A 25,587-nucleotide genomic window follows, 5' to 3' on the forward strand; every position below is an offset into this window, starting at 1 on the left:
ATTAAATACAAATAAAACATTAAATCCTCATCATAGTAAAAAAAACCATCATAGTCAAATAAATAAAAATAAAATAATCATCATAGTCTGAAGTCTTGTGTGTTTAATGTTGGTGTTATTAAAAAAGTTATTTCATTAGGCTATTTATTTTAGATCAAACACAGTTGTGAATATACCAATATATTTGAGATATTGATAAAGATGTTCACCTTTATTCTATATAAAGACTTTATTAATATCCTAGTATGACGTCAGTCATGAAAATGTTTCATCAGTTCATGTATCGTCGGGAAAGTTCTCGGGGATTTTTTAGAGCAGAAGTGACACGAGGTTTCTACAGAAGCGAACCGCAAAGTTCATTTATTTCTCTTCAAACGAGAAAAGGAGACAAAAAGAGAAAACAGAAAGCTTTAATGTTGAGTGAGTAAGTGATGTGAAGTTTTAGTTGTGGTCCAGGAGGGCTTGAGATCAGATTATAAGATCAGACTGAAGGTAAGGCACTGCTTTCATTCATTATTATTCCTGTATTTCTGACGATGTGTTGTGTTAAGATGATTGTTATTCTGTTAAACGCTAAAATCACATGAATATAACACAAGAGAAGTGAAGCGTAAAGCTGCTGCTCGTGTTCTTGTGTTGATAAAAGAGAAAGATGCGAAGAAACAGGAAAGAAAATAAAGGTGAGACTGATGAAGAGGAAACTGCGGCTCTCTCAACATAAATAACTACTGTAGTGTGTGTGTCCGCGCGCGCGCGAGTGTGTGTGTGTGTGTCCGCGCGTGCGTGCGTGCGTGCGTGTGTGTGTGTGTGTGTGTACCTGGTAATTATCATGTTGTGGCGACCAATTGTCCCCACAAAGATAGGAATACCAGTGTTTTTTTGACCTTGTGGGGACATTTTAATGTCCCCATGAGGAAACAAGCTTATAAATCAAACAAGATGATGTTTATTGAAAATCTAAGGTACAAGAAAGGTTTTTGTGATGGTTGGGGTTAGGGAATGGGGCAGGTAAGGGGAATAGAATATACAGTTTGTATGGTATAAAATGCATTACGTCTATGGAATGTCCCCATAAAACATGTAAACCAGAGTGTGTGTGTGTGTGTGTGTGTGTGTGTGTGTGTGTGTGTGTGTGTGTGTGTGTGTGTGTGTGTGTGTGTGTGTGTGTGTGTGTGTGTGTGTGTGTGTGTGTGTGTGTGTGTGTGTGTGTGCGTCCGTGCACGTGAGTTTGTGTTGTGTATTTGTTGTAATGCAATAAGTTTGTGTGGTTTATGGTTCATTATTTTTCACGTACCGCACATTATTGTTGCTCCTCTATGCCCTGCCTCCCTGAAACGCCTTGATTTTGTACAAAGCTCATCGTTCTGAAAAGCGCCGTGTCCTCTGATTGGCCTGCACATAGACTGTAAAAAAAGATGGAGTTTGGAGCCAAGGCATGCGCAGAAGGAATCGTCCGTGGAGCGAGAGACGGAGCCGCGGTATCAAACTTCCGCCCAAAACGCTCGCGTAAACAATTTGACCACACCAATCATAATGACACACCTCGTTTCTATAGCATCAAATTACAAGCTTAAGTTAAACTTATCACAACAATGAACACTTGAACAAATATCAGTGTGATAACAAATACTTGAAAGGACCAAAACCATCTTTCAGAAACTTTTATTGGAAGTGTAAATAATATTTTTATTAAGAGCAGAATCCCATTCGTTTAAATGGAGAGGGCGGGGTTTATGACTTGTACTGCAGCCAGCCACCAGGGGGATGTATGTTTTTGTAGCATTCTTATTTTTACATTAATTTTAATTTGAGTTATATGTATAATATTTGAAAACAATTTCTGAAAATAATTAAACATAATTAAAAAAAATAATAAAACAAAAAGGCAAGGTGGCGGATCCAAATACAGTTTTTAGTGAGTTTAATAAATCCAAAAGATGCAAACAGCCAAGGACACACAGCAGGACACAAGGTGCACTGGCATTTAATACAGTGCTGCGTTCAGACCTGACAAAGCGTTGCACAATAGAAACGGTGATGTGTTGAACACCCTGTTCTGATGACGCAAGAGTTGCAACTACGGTACCTGAGAGGCCATGCCTTGTGTTCTTTGTTAAATGTTTCTGGAGCCTGATAAAATCGTTATAAATACGTGCGTAATACTGTAAAATACGCACAATGCCATCCAGAATGAAAGATAACATTACAACCTGAACCCACTGTGCGAGCCGTCTCTTTAGTATCGCATGGTTTATTTACATGTTGGTGCTGATTGGATTGGAGTTCTGACACACCCACCAAACAAGAAAAAACGTATCTCAAACCCTGTTGCACACCGGTGAACACCGTTTCCAGGAAATATTAGTTAGTTATTGTCGCTTTTGAAGCACTGCTTCATGTTGAGGCTTCGAAACTTTTACGAATCTTTTGTTTCGAATCATTAGTTCGGAGCGTGTTTTAAAACTGGTCAAGTCAAGGGATTTTAGCAAACGAGGCTTCATTACGTCATAACTGTTTCATAAACGTTTCTGATGGTTCACCACTAGGGAGAGTTGTAAAATGCAATGATATAACGTAGTGCCCGAAAATAATCCCCTGCTATTAAAGGTTACCAAGTGGACTATTTTCATTCGCTGTGCAATATCATTACGCCTCCTGCAGCCATGTTACAGCAGCAAAGCCCTTGATTATTACACCAGAATAAGAGTGTAGTACCTAACCATATCTGCCTAGAAAATCACAACTTTTAATTTTCCGTCGGTCTTCGTACACAATGTAAGTATGTTTATATATTTCCTGGAGCTGCCTGTTTAATGGTTCTTCTTCTGCGGTGTATTCAGTTTTTGCACGAGAGCGCCATCTGGGTTTTGGATGTAGCGGCATTTTACCATAATTACAGTTTTTCTCGGCCGCTTTGGTACATTTCTTGAATCATACTTAACAATAATTGCATTTCTCAAAACAATTTGTACAAATAACAAAACACAATGGATAAAAGCCTGCAAAAGCCACTCTCTTACTCAAAATCCTTAGTTCATCTCTCAAAAGTAAATATCTGTGTCAATGAACACATGTCAGTGGCATCAGAATGACAAGTCATTGTGTTATTGTGTATGGATAAGACAGTCAAATTGTTTAGTCATGTTGTCAATATAACGGTTTACTCTGAAGTAATGTTCTGATGTAAACTATGGCTAAAGTTTTCATGAAAGTTATTGTACAGCTTAGCATAAGTGATGTGGGAGTTTGATTGCAAGAGACTGAACAAAATGTACAATTACTGTAAGCTTTTACTGTTTGTACTGTAATTTGTTGAAAGACCATCTCATTGCCATAAAGAAAGGAAAAGACAGCACTGCATAGCACAAAGAAACAAAACACAAAAGTAGAAATGTGAACATAGGACAATATCTTTAGGGGAAACTGTAGGAATTACACTGAAGTCTTTCTATACCTCCTGACCCAGCAAGCATGTTTGGCTAAAACAAGGCTAAATTTGGGCTGTCAGTAAAAGTCTAATAGACGTCTAACCATAGCCCAAGAATAGACAATGCATATACTTTTAGAACATGTCAAAGAAATGAAAGCTAACACCTTGAACACCTGTTGACTTTGCTTACATGTTGGAATATCATACGTCTTCAAGTTATTTTAGCAAAAATTGCATGTAATCAAATTCAAGATTATTTAGAGTAGAAGTGGGTTACTCATAGCCGGACTATATTGGGTCTATAGTTAGCCGTCATTTTTAACATCTTAGTTTTTGCTTACTGGGGACGTTTCTGTCTGTTAGAGAAAGTCAAGATTCACCTGGGAGCAATTGACCAATTCGGGACAAATTTAGAAAAAATGTCTAATGGAAATGTATAGAAATATGTTTGACCAAACCCTTGTTCAATCATTTTGCATGTAAAGACTTATACAATGAACTGATGTTGCGGGGGGTGAGACTATTCAAGAGAGACCCATTATAATACATTTTGATCAACATGACATAAGCAACTGATAATGTAGGAAACATCAGAGAATTGTACATAATCATTTGAATGGCTGTACTAAAGCATTTGCAACTTCTTCAAAGAAATGAGAAACTTCTTTTTTGATGTGACTCAATGATGTGAAGATTGAAGAGGTAGTTTTGAGAATTTCAATTCTGATCTGAGAAATGTACCAAAGCGAATGAGAAAAACTTTAATATATCAGCAGAAAGTTGTGCTGTGCTGGGAAAGAACTGGTTTCTATTTTCTCTGAACCTGTCAGGACAAAGAGTGAAAGTGTCAAAGAAAACACAGAAAATAGCCACAGTGTGGTCGGTGTGTTAGATTCTGAAGCGACGTGACGGTGTGCTCATATACAGACACTTCATTATTATAAACACTGTGATGTTTGACTTTAGGTCAAGTTCACATTCACTTTAGTCCTGTCGTCTTTTGTAACATTCAACCAGCACATTATAAATTATTTGGAGTTTTTTAATCATTCAGATTTGGTTGTGTGGTTAACCCTTACACACAACAACATCAGCAGTGAAAATGACAAATTTTACCTTTTAACAAAAGGAAAAACCACCAACAATAAAGATCGAATGATTATATGTCATGGCTTTGCAATCGAAAAATGTCATTATAGTCAATGGGGCAAAAACAGGCCCACAATAAATGAGGGAGAAAAAAATGAATTCTGATGTTGCATAAAAACTAAAAATGCCTCAAAGCCAATGATCACTTTTTATATTGAAAATCAGTGATATCACTTATGAACTTGGCAATTAAAGAGTTAAAATCATGAAGTTTTTTGTAAAGATTTGGAAGTTTTGATCAGTACTGAGGTTGATTAACAGATTTATGAAAAAAAATGTGTAGTTTAATTTAGTGTCTGTTTCCATCTACGAATAACACAAAAGGATAGTGAATTGAATAATGCATATTAAGGGTTAATAATAAATTTTTCTGTTGTGTAACAGAGAACATATTTAATATCAGACTTTACAAATCTGACACAAACTTTACAATGAGGACACAGTCAAGTGTTTGACAGTCATAGTTTTTCTAAGAATATATAAAGAGGAACTGTAGTATAAGATGAGTTGTGTGAGTTAAATGTGAAATGTATCTGAATGTCTCTAACTGAGATCATTACACTGAAGTTTATTTCAGATATATCATACAATTATATTTATTATCAGCAGCGGTCTCAGTTTAGACGGTTAAAAAGGGTTAAGGACAGAGAGTTATTTTAAAACATCTTCTCTTCTCCTTTTAGTTTTATTAATATCACAGCTCTCAGTGTTGTTGTGCTGACTTTACTCAAGAACTAAATGATCAGTTATCAGATAGTTAGTTACATAGATAGATAGATAGATAGATAGATAGATAGATAGATAGATAGATAGATAGATAGATAGATAGATAGATAGATAGATAGATAGATAGAAACATAGATAGATAAATGGGTTTTGGTGCCTTAACCACAGGTTGTGGTCACTTCTCTTGTAAAGCTTCTTTCCTGCTCGGAAATGTGGGCCTTGATACACACAAACGCACACACAGACACACACACACACATGCATTCACACACAGACACACACACACACATGCATTCACACACAGACACACACACACTCACACAAATTGCAATTAGCCTAAAATAAAAAAAATTCTGCTACACTTTTGTATTTTTAAAACATTATCTGGAGAAATGCAATTTGTCATCATTCTCTTTTGAAAATGTTTCCCTTTTAACATTACACTACATACTTTAGTAATTTTACTTTTATTTCCACATTGGACACAGACCAGCTGCAAATGCTTGCCGGTTTTGTCATGCCAAAAAAACACACTTAAATAAAAAAAAATGAGAGAGAGAGAGAGAGAGAGAGAGAGAGAGAGAGAGAGAGAGAGAGAGAGAGAGAGAGAGAGAAACGTCCTACTCAGTTTCCGTTTTCTGCCCTGAATTTTGGTAAATGTCACGTCAACATCAGTGGTTTCATCCACAACTTGATACCACAGATCAGTGTGTGTGTGTGAGGTGTGTTTGTGTAAGGTGTGTGTGTGTGAGATGTGTTTGAGGTGTGTGTGTGTGTGGGAAGAGAGGAAGGGTTTAGTTCACTGTGAATCACTCTTTTAACACTGAACTGTGTGTGTCATAGACTCAGACGGCTGCAGTCAACCCATCATCTATCACACGTATGTAACCTTCATTTATATAAGTCTCTACATGTGTGTGTTATGAAGAAATAATAGACACGCTGTAGACATTTAACCTTCACTGTTCTCTCTTTCTCAGTGTTTGTTGACCAGGAGAGGATTTCCAGATGCTGAGAAGAAATGGCCAGGATGAAAAATCTGACTGTAATTATTACAGTGATGATGATGATGATGTGCCTTCATTCAGCTCTTACAGATCAAAGTAAGATATTGTGTGTGTGTAGATAGACAAATGCAATTCAAATCTATTAAATAAAAATACATATGAATGCGGACATATATTCAACACTGAAATAAACTTCATATTCATTTAAATTCAATTTCACACTTGGTAATTGTTTCAAAGCAGCTTTACATTAATAGAAGCAGGGGAAACACAGAAAAATCGACAGACAATATAAGTAGCAAAATACAGAGGCTATGAATAAACCTTACAAGTGAGCGTGTTTATGATGTAACATATAGAAGAGGGTGCTAAGTTAAGCCATTGTCGGGTTGAAAAAACCCCCTAGGAGGCTTTAGCCAGGAGGAAATAAAGTCTTAGGCGGAAAAACCCTTGGGCATCACATTGAAGGACGGCCAGTAGATCAGTGGTGTGTTGACCTCCACGGCAGCTGGAACTGGGTCTATTTGTCTCAATGTCCTCGGGATCAAGGCCGAGACAGGGAGAGAAAAACAAAATCCTATTAGCGTAGGGGCCGTTCGCATGTAATGCAAGTAGGGCTGGGATAAACGATTATTTTTTTAACGATTAATCTAGCGATTATTTTTTCGATGCATCGATTAATCTAACGATTCATTTTGTCAGTCCGATTCGACTTCGATTCGATTCGATTCTCGATTATCACCCCATTAATTTACTAATAGCAAGTTATACATGTTGATTTACATATCTGAATGTAAACATTTCAATATATCTTTATTGCTCTTAAAATTTCAAAATAAAAAAAGACTATACAAGTGCAAAATAATGCATTCTTAGACAGAGGTAGCATTCAATAAAGCATTTGCAGTGCATACTGTGCAGTTCAGTAACCGTATAAAAATCTCAAGTTCAAATTACTTTATTTTACATGCATTTATGAGCAAAACCTCTTCAGTGTGCCTTTTGATGGTCTGTGTAATTTTTATAACTAGATTTGTTTAATCCACATTGTTTTCGTGCTGTTCTAGTCCATTTAATGACAGATATAAACTTAAGATAGACTTATTATAGACTTAAGAAGCACATATATTATTAAATCTCTTTCTCTTAAGTTTGTTAAAATAGATTAGGACTCATTTACTGCTGGACAGAGAGTGAATGAAAGCGCAGTCTTCTGGCAACAGTGACATATTTCATTGCTTTCTGTTAAATTGCTCAAATGACTGTTTAAAACACACTTGGCATCACATTCATGATTTTATGGTAAAATGACACTTTTTCGCGTAAATCCACGAGCATTTAAACCATAAACAAAGCACTTTCACTTTAATTGAGCGTGAGCAGCGCAGCAGAACCACGCAGAAACGATTGCAGCACTGTTGCTACAGAGCCGCCCAAGTATCTGCGGCTGGCTCCGACCTCCGTTTATATCCGTTTCGAGCCGCGAGCTTGCGCTGCTTATGCGGCGGGGTGCATGCTTGTTAACATGGGCGCTGAGAAAACCACGCGCCGCGCGGCCGCAGCCACTGCTCACCCTGTGTGAAATCGGCGTGGACTGAAGCAACTCGCGTTGCTACTACTGCGCCGCCTTTTTGGGTCTGACAAATCGACGCGCATATTTTGCGTCGACGTATTTTTTGCGTCGACGTCGTCGATTACGTCGACGCGTTGTCCCAGCCCTAAATGCAAGTGTCACACAGTGTTGTGTTTTAATATATGCTCGTTTTCAGACATGATAGCTATTGCGGCATTAGTATATTACCCAGACGAGTTATGTGAATGCTTTGTTCCGTACATGCTAGCTATTGCGAGATAAGTATAATTCACTAGACAAATTATGTGAATGCTTTATTAAAGAGAAAAGTCTTAAGTTTAGATTTAAATTGATCGACTGTGTGTGATTCTCAGATATCACAGATCAATTATTATATCGCAGAAATGTTGTCAGTTTGAGCTGTAAAAATCAAACTACATAGAATGTGATGGTGAAGTTTATTCATGTAGAGATCAAACTTAGGAGAAATGTTTTGTTAATATTGAGATCTCTGACTATAGATGGCAATGCATGAGATTACTGCCGTCTCAGGAGAAAATCTTGAATCACTATCCATTGAATCTTCATCTCTTATTGCTGTTTATGAGACAGACTGAGATATCATAGAGATGTCATAGTTGTTTAATGTGTCTTTAGGTTTGAAGTGTTATAATGACTTCTATAACACCTTCACATGCGTGTGGAACACATCAAACGTCCAGATCCAGCCGCCCATCACACCTCAGACAAACTGCTTCCTACACGTAGAGGTTAAAAAAGCGTAAGATATTATATTTATTCACATGTTTATGTATATATGAACCATGCTAAACTCTGATTGATGGGTTTTCAGTTTTATAGTAATGAATAAATATTTATGTATTTCTTTCTTTCAGTTTAAGTAGTCAAACAGAAAAGCAGCAGATGTCCATCGATAGCTCAGACCTCAACATCCGCACAGCCAGCGTTGATTTTAAAACACCTGTAAGTTGTGTTTGGATGAATAACAATAATTTGAGCGTATGTAGACAGGTTTGATTGAACAGTGACAGAGATGTGATGTTGTGTTTTCTTCTTCATTAAAGGGAGGAATCATAATAGGTGCTGCCACCATCTTTGAAAAAGTGATGTGTGAGAACTTTGATGCACCTGTGGTTCAGACACAACACAAAGGCAGGGACAGCGGTAAGCACACAAGATAATACGAGCGAGAATCACATGAATATCTGGTGTATTTGTGAGCGTGTGCTGTTTGTGTTTTTGCAGTAGTGAAAGTTCTGCCTCCTGTGGGAGTGAAAGTTGACGGGCTCAATGTTTCATGGAGTTTTGCTTCCCCAAAATCACAATATTTTCTGGGTCATGTGTTTGAGCTGCAGTACAGATCTGCTGAGCAAAACTGGACGGTGAGCAGATCATCTTCTCGTTCTCTTTCCTTTATTTTCACAGGAAGAAGTCTTAAAGATAGATCCTGTTATAATCATCATCATCATGTGTTTGTGTGCAGGACAGTAAGAGCGTTCAGATCAATGACCCTCATATACAGCTTCCTGAAGATCTTCTGTATTTACATCAGCATTATGTATTCAGGGTCAGAGCCAAACTTGTTTTTAAAAAAACCAAAACCATCTGGAGCGAGTGGAGCAGTGAGTACAGCTGGACATCTGATGATGGTAAATCACGCCCGACACTAGATACAGGTGAGAGATGTACAGAAGACCATAGCAAAAAATATTTAAAGAAAAATTCGAAGAATGATGTTCATGAATCTGTTTCAGAGTCATTTCAAGTCTGGATCACATTCACAGGAGTCGGTCTCAGCATCATCTTCATTTTTATCATTCTGTTCAAATGCAACAAAATCAAATGGTGAGCGTGACGCTGTGACACTCGTATCATCTGTTCAGTCAAATGAAATTAAAGGTTTACAGAGATAATGATTTGTGTTTTTGGGTTATTTCAGGCTGCAGAAGATCCATTCTTCATATATACCTGATCCCAGCAAATATTTCACTGATTTAAACTCATATCATAAAGGAAATTTTGTGGTAAGTGTTTTTTCAATATGCTGTGTATTCAGAGCCTCTTTACGTATTCAATTTTGTTTTATTGCAGCCTGATTCACAGTCGTTTAAATTTGTTTTTAATAATAATCTACACTCAGGACCTAAGAATGACAAAGAGGAAAACAAATCTTCTTTGTGATATTAACTCTTTCCTCGCCAGTGTTTTTTTTTAAGTTGCCAGTTAGCAGCAGCATTTTTTTTGTGTGAAAAGTTTAATGCCTACTAGGATATGTTCTTCTTCAGACCCTCTACTCACTGCTTAGTTAAAGCGCAGCCTTGAGCCTTTTTATATATGACACAACAAGCTTTATAGTTTGTACACCTGGATTGAGCGATTTTCTGTCATTTCTATTTTGCACCTCCTCTCAAGTTCGGTCATACTTTCTAAAAGCAATACTGTTAGGTTTGTAGTGTAACATAAAAAATGAAAAAGTCCCTTAATTGTGCGCACATAAAGGCATTATAATGTCATATCATGTGTATTTCAATTTGACTATCATGTTGTATTTGTTTATTGACGGCGGTGTTTCTCTTTTTCTCAGTCATGGCTCGGTTCAGCGTTCGCTCTCGAAAGCTTTGTCACAGTCGACTCTGAGTTCGTCAGTCCGGTTGAGGTCGTGAAGCTGCAGGACACCGGCGACTCTCACCGATTGGACGCACACGGTGCCACATTGAACGAAGGATGGGAAAACACTTCAAAATCCTCCAACTTCTCAAACTCCACTTACTTTTTGTCCCAGAGCTCCAACAACCCCAACGACACCCTGGAACCCTGCTCGGCACACTGCTCGTACGGCCCTGCGGGGGGAGACATTCTGCCGAACAGTGCTGACGTCGCTCGCGGTGTCGGGAAGGATGAAATGTTTGAACTGGAAAGTTCTCTAAAGAGACTGGAGCAGCTCCGTCAGGACACCCAGAGTCCCGATTCGGGCTTCGCCGTGGGTTCTGAAGACAGCATGGAGGAGTCGGACCTTCCCAGCCCGTTGGGTCTAAATCTGACCCCTCACCCGCTCCTGGGCCTGCCTGCCCCTCATCCTCACAAACATCTCTTTATGGGCTGGGAGCAGACACCTCTTGTACTGGGACCAAACCATCTGATGCACAGCATAGACTTGGACCTCAAGCTTTTAGGTTCATGTGGAATGATAGAGCCCTCCAGTGACGATTACATGCCAGTGAAAAATGTCCAAAATTAATTCACCATTTACCCGCAGATCTCAAAGTCTCTGTGGGTGAAGAGAAAAAAGTGGGTGGGCTCATTTTACTCTGCCATCCAAACAGTCTCTCAGGATCATCATGAATGTATCAAGCCACGCCCTAGCAACCATTTTGGGCACCCTAGCATCCGATCCCATAGACTGCCATTGAAACAAAGCCTATATCATCATATAATCTTTTCACTTGTGGCCAGGAGTATAATCACTGGTAAATGACAATTCATTCATTTCCTAGCAACCAAACAGAGGTACCCTAGCAACCAATTTAAAAAGCCTATACCTCTGCATCAGAACATCGTAGATACATCGGGGGGTGGGCTCTTCTGAAACTTATTAACATTATTGTACCAGTTTGTTTCCTGAATTTTGCTACATCAAGCACCACTTCACATTTTCTTCAGAACTATCTATGTATTGCTTTAATGTATAAGATGTTATAGGATTGTGAATTCTTTAAAAGAAACACAAAGCTAGAAGTTAAAGTTTATTTGTAGCTTACTGAAGTCCGTTTATTGTCATTTATCAAGAGTTCCAAAGATAAAACAAGATTGAATACTGGTGTAGGGGGACGATGCGACACTCTAAAGTCCCGCCTTCCAGTTCAAAGAACCAATCAACAATGGATAAAGACTGATGATTTACTTCATAAAGACTGATCAGTTACTCCACTCTGCTGCTATTTGAGAAATGAAATGCATTTGTGCATTGTGCAAGTGAATGTAAAGATACATCAGTGACTGGAGCGTCTGTATGTATTAAATGTGCCGTCAGTGATTCTGGTTATTTAAGCTTCAGACTTAAAGTCCCCCTGTGGTGAAAATCAAGTTTTATTGTTGTTTATATGTCTATGCGGGGTTTATAATATGCTTTAAGACAACACAAATTTCTGCGGTTTAAAATTGCTTTGGTTTGCTTTGGTCAATCAGATCACCACATTTAAACGAGTGGATCAGTTTGAGTATTATGTATGGATGCTGCTTAGACTCGGTGCAGAAACGATCACAACGTTACTGCTTCAGCTCTACTTCTGTGATGTTCACATGTGCAGTGTGAATGCTGTAAGCTGTTAACATCAGTGCTTAAGATAAGTGCTGCAAACACACAGTTCTCGTATTCATTGTGTAAAACCGAACTTAGCAGTTATGTGTCTGAAACTGTCGAATGAGCATCTATTTACATTTATATCTATGGTCTGAGGTGGTGCGAAAGAGTAGAGGTGGGAACTAATTTGCATATTTACAGATCCATGTATATTAAAGGAGGCTAGGGCGTAGAGTTACATTCATGCTGTTTTAAACATGAATAAATTACTGTCATATATATATATATATATAAATGCTATTATGATGCTCAAAGATGAGTTTTAAAGGATAAAATTATTGACTACAGGGGGACTTTAAGACGTCATGGTCTGTTCCAGTCTGGAATAAAATCATTTAAGTTAATATCAGTCTGCCATTAAACTAACTGTGTTTACCGAATTTACCGTGTTTTAGTGAGGTACAAGCTTATACTATACAGTATGGGCATAACTAGTTATTGGAATTTACTAATTTTCCAGGTTATTAAATCATGGACAAACTTTAATTTTAACATAACTCTGGATCATTTCATTTCATAGTTTCACCCTGATGTGTTATTGGAGAGTCGCCTCATTTTCTTCAGATAACCCCACTACGTGACTATAATAACAAAATATGAGTAGCTGCGTTGCATATCAGGCTTCTTCATTAGGTCAATAAGCTTGTTTGACTTTTATTATTATTATTTATTTTTCCTTTATCGAAACAAATGATTCAAATCATTCAACAGTCATATAGCAAGAATGTTTCAACAAGATATAACTCACAGATCTTTAAACAGAATAACAGATCATAGAAAAGAGAGGGGAAAAAAGTTAGAAGAAAAAAGTAAAAAAAAAAAAAAAAGAGTATACATCTAAGTATTTCTTCCTTTTCCTTATAGACATTCGAGTTTCATAAAGTATAGTATACCTAACAGGGACATTACACTAAAAAAAAATTACATAAAGGTTAACAAAATGTCATTCTTTTTGTTTTAATTTAATTTCAATGACTTCTTTAGTGATTCCATCTCAAGTAAGAATAAATTACATTTAGGGATAACTTTTGCAAATTTCTGTTTATGGATATAGTATTTACCATGATGTAGAAGTTCACCAAACATTTTGCTTCTGTGTGTGAAAGAACATATAACATCTTTTAGAGATAATTTACAATTCACCTTTCTTGGGTTTAAAAGAAAAGATCTAATATCAGTCCAACATTTTAAAGATAGATCACAGTTGTAAAACAAATGAGCCAATTCTTCGTCGTGTACATTGCAAAAAGAACATTTGTTGTTTTGATAATGAAGCTTTACAAGATTGTGTGAAATATTTTAAAATGTACCTCTTTAATTTTATTCAACATACAAACCTTTTTTATTTAACCATGCCGCTTTTCAAGTTCAAAGTTCAGTTTATTGCCATATAGTGTAAAAAACAATTGGAATTTTTTACAGTCAGTCATGCATGGATGTAATGTGGCAAACGAAACATTTAAGACAGAACAAAGATAAGACACACTATACACAATCATATGGAAGCTACTAAATGTAATACTGATATACTGATACTTATATTAATACTGAATAATACAAGTAGGAGTATTAGAAACATTAAAGTGCAAACAGTGTATTCAGTCCTGAATAGAAATCGAACAGTCATTAAGCAGCCTGGCAGCAGTGGGAAAGAAGCTCAGGCGATGCCGGGATTTAGTAGTTCTCGGGAGCCGAAGCCTTCTACCTGAAGGGAGCAGCTGAAACATGGGACAGCCTGGATGAGATGGGTCAGCCATCATTTTTCTTGCCCTTCTCACAGCCCTAATGTTGTGAAGGGTCTCCAGAGAAGGTAGAGAGGTGTTGATCGCTCTCTCTGCCGAGCGGATCACCCGCTGCAGCTTGGCCTTGTCCTTGGCTGCTGCAGCAGGGAACCATAATTATTGCTTTATAATGGAATCAATGATGGCAGAGTAGAACCGGATTAATATTGGCCTGGGCAGCCTGAATTTTTTCAGCTGTCGCAGAAAAAACAACCGCTTGTGGGCCTTTTCATGAGGGCCGTGATGTTCTGACTCCATTTGAGATCGCGGGAGATGGTCAGCCCAAGGAAACGGCAAGACTCCACAATGGTCACTGTGGTGTCCCCCAGCATGATGGAAAGGGGTGGAGCTGCATTCCTCCTAAAATCCACCACCATCTCCACTGTTTTCAGAGCATTAAGCTCTAGGTTATACCTGCGACACCAGCCCTGCAACCGCTCGATCTCCCTCCTAAGCAGATTCATCCCCCCGAGAAATGAGGCCCACTAGGGGTGTCATCTGCAAACTTCACGAGCTTGACCGAGTGGAGAGAGGTGCAATGAATATCAGAATTTTTAGCATGCAAAAAAAAAAAATTCTCTCTATGAGAGAGGTGGATGACGTCAAAGTACCGCGAAAGCGAGACAAATTTTAGTATGATTTCTCGAATCGTTTTCGCGGTACTTTAAAGTCATCGGCCGGTAGGTTCTTGCAGCGCCGAATGAAGTCGAACAGTCTCATTTTTCTTTTTAAAACCCTGCCAAGTGCATAATAGCCATCAGAATATCAAGTGTACTAAATACTGGACAGATGCGTGTTGTCATGACAACAGTTTGAATGATGTCCGTGTGTCATTAATCCTACAGTATTGTCAGGTTGAATATTTGAGGGAAAAAAACTGACCTAATCTTTCACTTCTCACTGCATTAATGAATGTGAAATAAATCTACTCATTATTTCATTCACAACAGAGGAACTCAAACCTATCTGATATAAGGATGATGATTGAACATTAGCTGTACAGCTGTACTACAATAAAGCATGTGTAGTTGCTACAGAGCGCGCAGGTGAGCTGTGACGTCACTGCAGGTAAGGCGTCGTTAGGTGTTGACTGTCGTTATGTGATTAATTAATATTCACTCGCTGTACATAAACACTCAGTCAGCATCTCGTGTCAGAGAGAGAGAAAGAAAAGAGAGAGAGAGAGAGAATCGATCCGCGTGCACAGCAACCTTTGGACTGACAAACAAAACGAGTTCAGCTCGTGTGAATAAAACAACATGTGTAGAACCTGAAACCGAACCCGAACACATCCACAATAATCTCTTCATGAAGCTGCTGAAGAAGAACCTGAGAGAACGGTTCGGTTCCGATGAGGGATGGAGCTTAAAAACGATTTCACTTCGAATCCGAGTCCCGCGAACCGAGTAAGAGAACACGAGCGCTATCGGCCTGTATTATCAGACAGCTGTTGATGTTAATGAATGTGATTATCAGACAGATGTTTAATACCTGCAGGTGTCACGTGCTCCTCATAAATGGAGTTCGTCGAAATGTCTGATTATCTTCATCTTCACCACCATCATCCTCATCCTCGCAGCATCTACATCTCTTCTTTGGTACTTTTTAGGTGAGCCATTAGCCATAGTTTGACAGTCATGGTGAAATCTGTTTACTTGAGTAAAGTTGTAATAATGTATAGTTTAAACTAAAGATCATTGTACATCACTCAATGACTACAGTATATGACATAAGCTACAGTATGAAATGTTGTGAGGTAAACAATCACAGATTTTACATTTAGAGCCAATGGGTTTCTTGTTTACATCCCTGATAACACATACAGAGACATCTATTTGATGTCTGCGTTTACACCTGCAAGATGAATTATTTGATTGTTTGCTCATCTGCAATACATCTCTGAGAGTTTCCTAAAAGATGTCATATAAAGAAATATTGAAGAGTCGACGTCTGCAAGATGTCTTTGATTTAAAGAATGTCAGAAATCAGATGTTTTTACCCACCAGCCCTGCTGAAAAAACAGCATCAAACCAGCATGGGAATAATACTGGTCTATGCTGGTTTAGCTGGTGGTCACCAGCATACCAGCACCAAAACACAACATATGCTGGTCTTGCTGGTATGCTGTTTTTTTCAGCAGGGAGTTGTATTCCAGATCTTCAGCAGATATCTTAGAGATGTGCTTGTGCTATCTGGGGCTGTTAAATAGTTTAAATGGGATGGTTAATGTGTCTTTTTACAGAATACAGGGTTTGGGTTCAGGAGCCGCGTATTATTCAGCAGTACACGGCCAGAGTCTCCATACTGAATGAGAACTTCACCAAAGATCTCTCCAGACATGAGAGCTCAGAGTTCAGAGTTCAGTCCAAGCGTGTGCAGAGCATGGTGAGACTGGACCTTCCAGAACCACCATCAGACACCTGCTCTTATCATCCCAGCCGGCATTTCAACGTTGATTCTCTGTTAAATTAACGTCAAGGACAAGGTTGAATCAATGTTGAATTACCTTTTGATTTTGCAAATTGAATCAACGTTAAACTGACATTATTTCAACCATATTTCAACGTTGATTTTAAAGCATTTTATTAGCCTTTTGCAAACATTTAGCATTAAATGTTGTATCAACATTGAAAACAGGACCTGACATTATTTCAACCATATTTCAACGTTGATTTTTAAGCATTTTATTAGCCTTTTGCAAACATTTAGCATTAACTGTTGTATCAACACTGAAACAAGAACTGACATTATTTCAACCATATTTCAACGTTGAAACAAGAACTGACATTATTTCAATCATATTTCAACGTTGAAACAAGAACTGACAATATTTCAACCATTTTTCAACGTTGAAGGTCGGTCATATGCCTGCTGGGAAAACTTTGGTTTTATTATTTGTGTTATTCATCTTTCTACAGTATTTAAAACAACATGCAATAAAATCATTTACTGATTGGTTTACAGGTGGAGAAGTTGGTGAAGTCCACAGATCTGTCCAGATACTTTAACTCTACGGTAGTCTTTGCTTTCGGGTGAGGTGCGGTCGTTTTGCTGTTTCTCTTGAGAGTGGAGCGGGATCTTCATGTCGTGTCCTTGTGTGTTTTTCTAGGGAGGGCAGTCTGGTGGCTCATTTCTGGCTGCTCCTCTCAGTTCCCAGCAGTCACAGAGATCAGATGAACGTCCAGCGAGTGAATGAAAGTCTTTACCGAGAGCTTCAACACTTTACAGGAGAAGATGAAAGGCACATCTGCACTTATGATGGTTTTCAACTCCTAATTTCATCTTTCACTATAACCGGTAACATTCATCAGATTCATTCATGTTCTTCTGTCTCGTGTTAGCAAACTTCTCTTCATTCGGTTTTAATGCTTTGTGTTTTTACCTTCCAGAAACGACCCCTAAAGTTATAGATCTGTTTCAAGCTTCATTTGGTATTACATTTTATGATTTCATTTCTTGCTTTTACTGTATTATTTTAATCTTATGTTGGATTTTTTGATCTTTTAATGTCTGAATGTTTTACATTAGAAATTAAACCCAACATAGTTTTATTTTACTGTAAGATGCAGAATCATATTTTGACATTTGTTAAGTTTGATAATGTTGAAACTGAGGACAAACTATTATGAGATTGTGTGGGTGTAGATAGTGTGATGATCGGTGAATCTAGACGTCATACATCCACAAAAAATCAGTTTGACCTCAGTGAGATAAAAGTTATGGCAGAAAACAGAAGTTTATTCTTAGAAAAGTTGCCGTTGTGTTTATCAGCAGATCTCACACACAGATATTTTCAGTAAAGTGACATTTATAAAGTGCTCACCACTGAAGATTTTAATCAAGCTTTTAAATCGGTCATGATGACCTTCAGAGTTTCATCTTCTCGTGAATGTATATGATGAGTGTTAGTAGATGACAGATATAAACACAAGTTATATCTTTACAGACTGTTATCGGTATCAGTCGGTGCTCTCCACAGACGTTGTGATACTGGAAGGGCCGAATACACAGCGATCGTCGTGTCTGTGGCACCTGAGGGCTCCTGCGGGCTCCCGGCTGGAGCTGAGGGTCGAGTGGCTTCTGTCCGAGTGTCGGGATCGACTGATCATTTACGACTCCGTCACTCCCACAGATTCACACCTCATCACCTCGTGAGGAAAATATTCAGCTTTCATTGTTACAATAAAAGGAGATTGTGATATCTCTTTAATTTATTTATGAATAAGTCCAAACGTGTCCAGATCATCTTCCTCTCTCTCTCCGTCAGTCTGTATGGCTGTAGCAGATACGAGCGGGTCGTTCAGGTGTTGTCATCTGCTGATTGGATGACTGTAGTTTGGAAAGAGGGTCTGTATAATTATAAAGATCCTTTCTCTCTGAGTGCACGAGCGTGGCCGGATCAGGGTAACACATCGCTCTCTGTCAGGATCTTATGATGGTGATTTATTAAAGATGAATAAGTGAGTTTGTTGTTGTGTGTTTCTACAGATTGTTTATTCACTGTTGTGTTAGAGAAGAGAGATGGCGTTCAGGGGATTTTACAGACTCCTTTCTACCCCAGTTATTACCCTCCTGACACCAACTGCACCTGGCTCTTTACTGTAAATGTTTTGTGTCTTATAGATCTTTAAACTGATGAGGTTCATCTATTATCATCAGAAGTGTTTGTGTGTTTGTGTTGCGAGTGAAGTTGTCGTTATAACAGAGTTTGTGTGTTTAGGTGCCGTCTGTAGAGTTCGGGTTAACTTTGGCTTTTGAGGGATATGAATTGAATCGTGCCAGTTACACGCAGACCTGCACGCAGGGCAAATGGAGCATCCAGAACCGCAGGTTTGTCCTCTCGTTGCCGTCCGGTGTTGTGTGTTATTGCGTGATGATGAAAGTGTTTGTTGCGTTCAGGATGTGCGGGGTTCGAGCGCTGCAGCCGTACGCCGAGAGGATTTACGTGCTTTCCTCCGAGGTCACGGTCGCCATGACGTCAGAGGTGTCGCTCACGGGTCCGGGGTTACAGGTTCACTACGGCATCTTCAACCAATCGGATCGTGAGTACGAACCTCTGACGTTTACAGGCTGTGATCGACGCGAGTGAATTTTCACACCGTTTCAATCCCGCAGCGTGTCCGGGTCAGTTCCTGTGTAACGTCAACGGCCTTTGCGTCCCGGCGTGCGACGGTATCGCCGACTGTCCCAACGGCCTGGACGAGAGAAACTGCGGTAAAGTCCCTCTTATTCACTCTTTCCAAAATTCTTGAGAAGCGTGTGACTAAGCCCAGGTAAGATTTTTTTAACACTTCTGAGGAAATGACATGTAAAGGAAGTGAGAAATGACGTGAGATGCAGGAGAGTGGGCAGTGAGACAGGTTTTTTTTAAACAGCCATGAACTTTAGAAATCATTCCTAATATAATTGTACTGACTGCATTTGTTGTGTTGTGTTGTGTCAGTGTGTATCGCTCAGTTTCAGTGTACAGAAGACAGTCGGTGTGTTGACTATTATAAAGTCTGTGACCAACACTCAGACTGCAGTGAAGGCAGCGATGAGCAGAACTGCACTCATGGTATCACACAAACACACAAAACAACACAAAACACTCAACATCTTTTCTAAAGTCAACTTTATTTATATCTTTTAAAGCATCTTATAGGGCTAATAGACAGGAAAGTATTGAGATGTGATGTTAATGAAGAACCAGCAAGTGTAGGAAAGTCAGATCTGTTCTGCTTGAGTTTCATGTTTGTGAGAAAAAAAAAAATCGATTTGGTTGATTAAAAATCAATTCTCAAAGGCCACAAATCGTTTTTTTTTTTTTATGAAATAACCTGATCCTGTTTGATCAAGGAATGCGACTGTTTTTACTTTTTTTAGCATACATTTTTTATCTTGCATCAAAATTGTATTGTATTTAACATAATTGTATGCATTTGAAAATTAGAGATGGGTTCTGTTTTACAGTTTTTTTCGATTGCTAAACGACAGTGGGCACAACTGGAGTCACATGTGCAAAACTCTAACTACAGTCTGCACAGCAGCAGTTCATGTGGACCAAACTCTAGTTCGTTTTTCATTGTTTAAACACAGTTTTCAAAACTTTACACACTTATCCCATGACTTTAACCACAACCTGCACAACACTGTGGATTTACAGCACTTTGTTCAAATGCCAACACACTGCTGTCAAAACTGGGAACCACACATTCAAAACAGAAAAGATTTCAGCTTTAAATATATGAAATAAGATTTCATATAAATATAAATTCCAATTTCATTTATATATTTCATTTATATATAATATTACTTTTTATATAAATATGATAGGTAGAGCTTAGAAAGACAAATTTTGGAAATGGAACAAGGAAGATGGGTTCATGGAGGGAGAAGGGTGGCAGGTAGTGGTCTGATGCTAGAGAGAGGCAGGATTAGCTCCTCAATTATTTGTTTGAATTACAGTATGTACTTTTAGTTTCTACCTTTTTTTCTCATTACTATAATTCTGTAAATTACTACAGACTATTGAAGGAAACTGCTAATTTTTATTTACCTTAAAGAATTGTTCTGTTCTAAAAATTTCAATAAATCATGTGATAAATAAATAAATAATTATTTGAAAAAATAATACATTGTATGAAGTCACTGAAATTGTTCAAACTGTAAAGATAAAAAGTTAGTATTTTCTGTATTGGTGTTTGATGCTAGTGTTTTTACTCTCAGTGTGTTCTGAATGACATTGTGTGTTATCTCAGTGAGGGTTGTGCTTTGTGTTTGGCTGCAATGAGCTGTTTTGAGTCATGTGTTAAGAGTTGTGTTGCTTGTAGTGAGTTTTGCAGGTGATATGAACTGTTTAGCTCAGGTGACTGTTGGTAGTGCAGACTGTAGTTAGAGTTTTGCACATGCAGCTCCAGTTGTGCTCACTGTCGTTTAGCAATTGAAAAAAACTGTAATTTACCCAAGTGTACCTAAAATAAAAAAAGTGTAATATACAGGTTGGTGGCGCTTAATTTCTTTTTATAAATTACCCACTTGTAAACTTATCTTCACTGTTTTTTTTATAAATAAAGTATTTATATAAAATCTATATTCGTTGAGTTGAATCGAGAATCGAGTATAAAAATCGGTCCCGTAATCGAAATTGAATCGATCCAGAACATCGGAATCAATACCCAGCCCTGTAGAGCACATTTTAAAACCACCGGTGTGGACCAAACACATGATAAAGTAGGCAAAAGAAATAAAACATAGCAAGAATATAAAGACTGATAAATATCAGGTTTATAAATCTTTTAAATCAAACATTAAGGAACCCAGAGATAAAGACTGTACATGTTGAACATTTACTTGTGAAGCTTATGAGAGTTCATCAATGATAAAACGAGAACAGTGATGTCATCATCATCATCATCATCATCGATTCGCTCTCTTATATTACACAACAATCAATGTGATCTTAACCAGACAGCACACAACAACAACAACAACAACAACAACAACACACAAGTGCTCTGTCTGTCCACACTTAATGTAAAAACAACACAATCACAACCAGTTTATATTACAGTTTTTTACAGACGCTAGGACACATTTCTCAATACTTTTGCAAAACTCTTCACACAGTTCTCCTAACAAACTTTCAGCTTGGCAAAGCAGTTCATTTCACATTCAAAATGCACTACAGCTATCAAAACACTTTATTCAGGTCTCAAATCAACTCTAACAAAAGTTGACAGCCGCCAAACACACTTTGTCACCCACAAAACAATGACCAAAAAAAAAAAAAAAACACTTACAGCATGTAGCATTATACATTATCTCTGTTTATAATTCACTGCAATCTATGTTACTGGAATCAATCAGACATGATGCAGAAGTCTTCAATATTTTATGTTGTTTATTTTTATTTTTTTTGCACCGAGTAACTCCAAAATACAAGAATTTTTATACACACCATCCACTGATACACATACAATAGTAATGCTAATCTACTCGGTCTTCTTCCTTTGGCCATTTGTTATTATTGCATTTCATTTTAAGATTTAAAATATATTTCATTAAAATATTAATGTAGAAATGTAGTAAGTTGATGTCTTATTCAGTTTTGTATTTTGTTATTGTTTTGAACATAAGTTTAACAGTTTTGAAAACAGTACATAAGCATGTGCAAATTGTCCTGTATGAATAAAGAGTTTTGGTAGTTGTTGTGTCTGAGTGAGAAAAGAGAAATTTAAGAGATGTAGTCATTGAATGCATTTTGTGCCAAAGCAATGATAATTCATCCTCAGTTTAGCCCACATAGACTTCTGTTGTGCTCACTGTGTGAAGAGTTTTGCAAAAGTGACCTAAGTATTGAGAAATGTGTCCTAGCGTCTGGAAAAAACTTTATCTGTTGTTTTGTGACTTTAACCTTTCTGCAGTTTAATAATAGCTGACTTTGATTGACAGCTGTGCCGTGTTCAGACCTCACATATGTGTGTGAAGACGGAGCGTGTCTGAAAAAACCAAACCCAGAGTGTGATTTTATCACCGACTGCCCAGACAAATCTGATGAGAAATACTGCGGTAAGAGTGTGTGAGCAGGTGTGTAAGTGTGTGCAGGTGTGTGTGTGTGTGTGTGTGTGTGTGCGTGCGTGCGTGCGTGTGTGTACCTGGTAATTATCATGTTGTGGTGACCAATTGTCCCCACAAAGATAGGAATACCAGTAAATTTGTAACCTTGTGGGGATTAGGGGAAGGGAATAGATTTGTATGGTATAAAATGCATTACATCATTGGAATGCTCCCACAAAACATGGCAACCAGAATGTGTGTGTGTGTGTGTGTGTGTATGTGAGCATGTGTTCAGTGTGTAATTGTGTTGTTTTCTCTATAGACTGTGGTCTGAGGCCGTTCAGCAGTCGTGTGGTGGGCGGGGCTGATGCGGTGGAGGGGGAGTGGCCATGGCAGGCAAGTCTGCAGGTCAGTGGTCGTCACATATGTGGAGGAGCTTTAGTCTCGGCCCAGTGGGTGATATCTGCAGCTCACTGCTTCTATGATGACAGGTGAGCGGTCGTGTCTGTCTGTCTGTCCATCCGTCTGTCTGTCTGCAGTTCTTCTGGCTGTTTAATATCTCTGTCTGTCTAGACTGTTCTCCCCGTCAGTATGGACGGTCTATCTCGGTAAACTTCGTCTCAGTGGTAACAGTCAGACAGAGGAAGCCGTCCGGGTGTCACACATTCACCTGCATCATTACTATGACGATGAGACGCACGATTATGACGCTGCGCTGCTGCGGTTGGTGCGGCCCGTGTGGTCGGGTACTTTAGCTCATCCCGTCTGTCTGCCACCCAGAACACATCAACTGGAACCGGACCTGCTGTGTTGGGTCACGGGCTGGGGAGCGCTCCGAGAGGGAGGTGACGAACACGTTCAACAGCTCTTCTGCCCTTTATAATCAAACCTTAAATACAAGCTTAGAATGCAGACTTTGTCTCTGTAAGGTCTGGAAAATTTGTCTCCAAACATCTGGATTAGAAATAAACACTTCTATAACACTTTATATGCTTAAATATGACTGAACTCACTCTCTGTGTCTGTGTGTTAGGAGGAGCAAGTGATGTTCTGCAGAAAGTAGACGTGCGATTGGTCAGTGAACAAGCCTGTGTCCGTTCCTATGGTTACGCGATCACTCCCAGAATGATTTGTGCCGGTTATCGGAGCGGAGGGAAAGACGCGTGTCAGGTCAGCATCACGTTCTGTATGGTTCATCATCTGTAAGAGGTTGAAGTCACAGATGTTTGTGTGTTTTGGGTCAGGGTGACTCCGGAGGGCCGCTGGTGTGTCAGGAACCGTCTGGTCGCTGGTTTCTCGCTGGTGTGGTGAGCTGGGGCAGAGGCTGCGGGCGGCCCGATTATTATGGGGTTTATACACGTATCACCAAACTCACCACCTGGATCAAACAGCTGATTTCTTCATGAGGAACATCTGAACTCGGTGTATTTAGAGACGGGTCAGGAGAAACCTTACAGACGAGAGCTGTGAGCAATGATGAGAGTTACATGAGCTCTAAGTCTTCTGGGTAATCTGGACTACGACAGTGTGAACATGAGTTTATTTCTAGACCGGACTTACACACTGTTGGTAAGAGATGTGTTTATCCTGAGGTGAAGTGCACAGAAGGTTAAGCATCGCTGTATATTTTGTTTTAGTGTAATGATCAGATAATATATTTACTAAAACATTTACTCACTTTCCTGTTGGCTCGTGTACCTGTATGACTTTTATGTGTTTGAATGTAGGTCCAGGCATTGGTTTTCATACGATGAAAGTGAACAGATGATCTCACAAATTATCAATGAGATACGAGAATTAATTTATGAAGACAGAATCTTTATTGTGGTTTATTCAATTCAATTTTATTTATATAGCGCTTTTCACAATAGTTTAATTGTTCCAAAGCTGCTTTACAACAGCTACGATTTAACCGTACTAGTAAGAGTAGTAATAATATAACCTATAGAAGAGAGATCCAAGTTAAGCTGATGTCAGCTGAAGGGTTAAAAAAGTTTATTTAAGCTCAACCACTGCAGTGTGAAGTGTTGACATTAAACAAGACTAAAGTCACAGATGCACAAGCAACACTTCAATAAGCTTATATTTTCTGGAACAATTAAAATTTTAAAGGTCCCATATTGTCAAATCTGAAATTTTGTGGCTTTTTTCATGAATTAATGAGTTCTTGGTGGCCTTTGAGGACCATACGAGTTTCAAAACAGTCATTAAACAGTTAAATGTAAACAGCCTGCTTGAAGTAGCTGTGAGTTAAAATAGTTTGTTTGTACGTGATGTCACGAATACACAGTTGCCACTTTAAATCTCCACCCCCCCCCCGAGCACTGTCCATCGCACCCACCCCCTTTTTTGACAAGCAACAGGCCAATCAGAAGAGAGGCTCATGAATATTACTTATTACAGGCCAAAATGATCTGTTCTCAGCAGAGCTCCTGAAAGAGGAGCTGTAAAAAATATATAGAGATTGTTTTTGGTACTTACACTGTAAATATATATTCTTAAGGACGTCATAACCTAAAATAAAACTCTAGAAAGCTTTGAAATATGTGACCTTTAAATAGATTTTCAGAAGACCATCAGATGAGATTTCAGAGTGAAATACTGACACCCGGCGGACAGCTGCAGAATTACAAAAGTTAATATTCAGGGTCTATTTTTTATAAATACAGTTTAAATATGTGAAAAAGAATAAAACAGGAATAAAAGTCACAATATTTAAGATATTTTCTTTCTTTCGCAATTACTGCCATGTGGCCGTCACACTGAGCACTTTTGTAACGTCTTCAGTTTAGTGTCACATTGTCAAGATTTTGCAGAAGCTTCTTGGGATTTAACCCTGAGATGATTTTTAAACATGATCTATTCTGGACTCTTATTGGCTGCTTTTTCTTTATTCATTCAACAATTAAAAAAGATGTAGTTTATGAATAAAATAAATATGTGAGCTGTCTGCATGTTTGAGGAACACCACAGATCTATCTACTGTGATTACAACTTGTTTA

The 25,587-nt window shown here is 38.4% G+C and overlaps 2 protein-coding genes across 5 annotated transcripts; both read left to right on the plus strand.

Moving 5' to 3' along the window:
• Positions 1 to 346: 346 nt before the first annotated feature.
• On the plus strand, positions 347 to 12,763 carry LOC135783258 (uncharacterized). 3 transcript variants are annotated; one of them, XM_065293928.2, is made up of 11 exons: positions 347 to 492; positions 6,149 to 6,185; positions 6,286 to 6,408; positions 8,543 to 8,666; positions 8,782 to 8,869; positions 8,971 to 9,070; positions 9,152 to 9,288; positions 9,390 to 9,582; positions 9,661 to 9,751; positions 9,846 to 9,930; positions 10,491 to 12,763. In XM_065293928.2, exons 3-11 carry the CDS (start codon positions 6,327 to 6,329, stop codon positions 11,142 to 11,144), a joined length of 1,554 nt encoding a protein of 517 aa, XP_065150000.1. In that variant the 5' UTR covers positions 347 to 492; positions 6,149 to 6,185; positions 6,286 to 6,326; the 3' UTR covers positions 11,145 to 12,763. The 3 variants fall into 3 exon arrangements, with proteins under 3 accessions (XP_065150000.1, XP_065150002.1, XP_065150001.1); XM_065293930.2 differs by having other exon boundaries at positions 9,390 to 9,555; XM_065293929.2 differs by lacking the exon at positions 347 to 492 and having other exon boundaries at positions 5,933 to 6,185.
• A 2,488-nt stretch (positions 12,764 to 15,251) lies between these two features.
• Positions 15,252 to 24,267, plus strand: tmprss6 (transmembrane serine protease 6). 2 transcript variants are annotated; one of them, XM_073815313.1, is made up of 18 exons: positions 15,252 to 15,453; positions 15,545 to 15,656; positions 16,290 to 16,432; positions 17,012 to 17,079; positions 17,157 to 17,344; positions 17,437 to 17,478; positions 17,994 to 18,198; positions 18,315 to 18,451; positions 18,536 to 18,648; positions 18,768 to 18,877; positions 18,947 to 19,089; positions 19,163 to 19,261; positions 19,491 to 19,604; positions 22,481 to 22,597; positions 22,908 to 23,076; positions 23,159 to 23,430; positions 23,619 to 23,755; positions 23,830 to 24,267. In XM_073815313.1, the coding sequence occupies exons 1-18, from the start codon at positions 15,406 to 15,408 to the stop codon at positions 23,989 to 23,991; spliced, it is 2,379 nt and encodes a 792-aa protein (XP_073671414.1). In that variant the 5' UTR covers positions 15,252 to 15,405; the 3' UTR covers positions 23,992 to 24,267. The 2 variants fall into 2 exon arrangements, with proteins under 2 accessions (XP_073671414.1, XP_073671413.1); XM_073815312.1 differs by having other exon boundaries at positions 18,768 to 19,089.
• Positions 24,268 to 25,587: the final 1,320 nt, after the last annotated feature.

This window comes from Paramisgurnus dabryanus, chromosome 7 (genome assembly GCF_030506205.2).
Source record: "Paramisgurnus dabryanus chromosome 7, PD_genome_1.1, whole genome shotgun sequence".
Classification (NCBI taxonomy): domain Eukaryota; kingdom Metazoa; phylum Chordata; class Actinopteri; order Cypriniformes; family Cobitidae; genus Paramisgurnus; species Paramisgurnus dabryanus.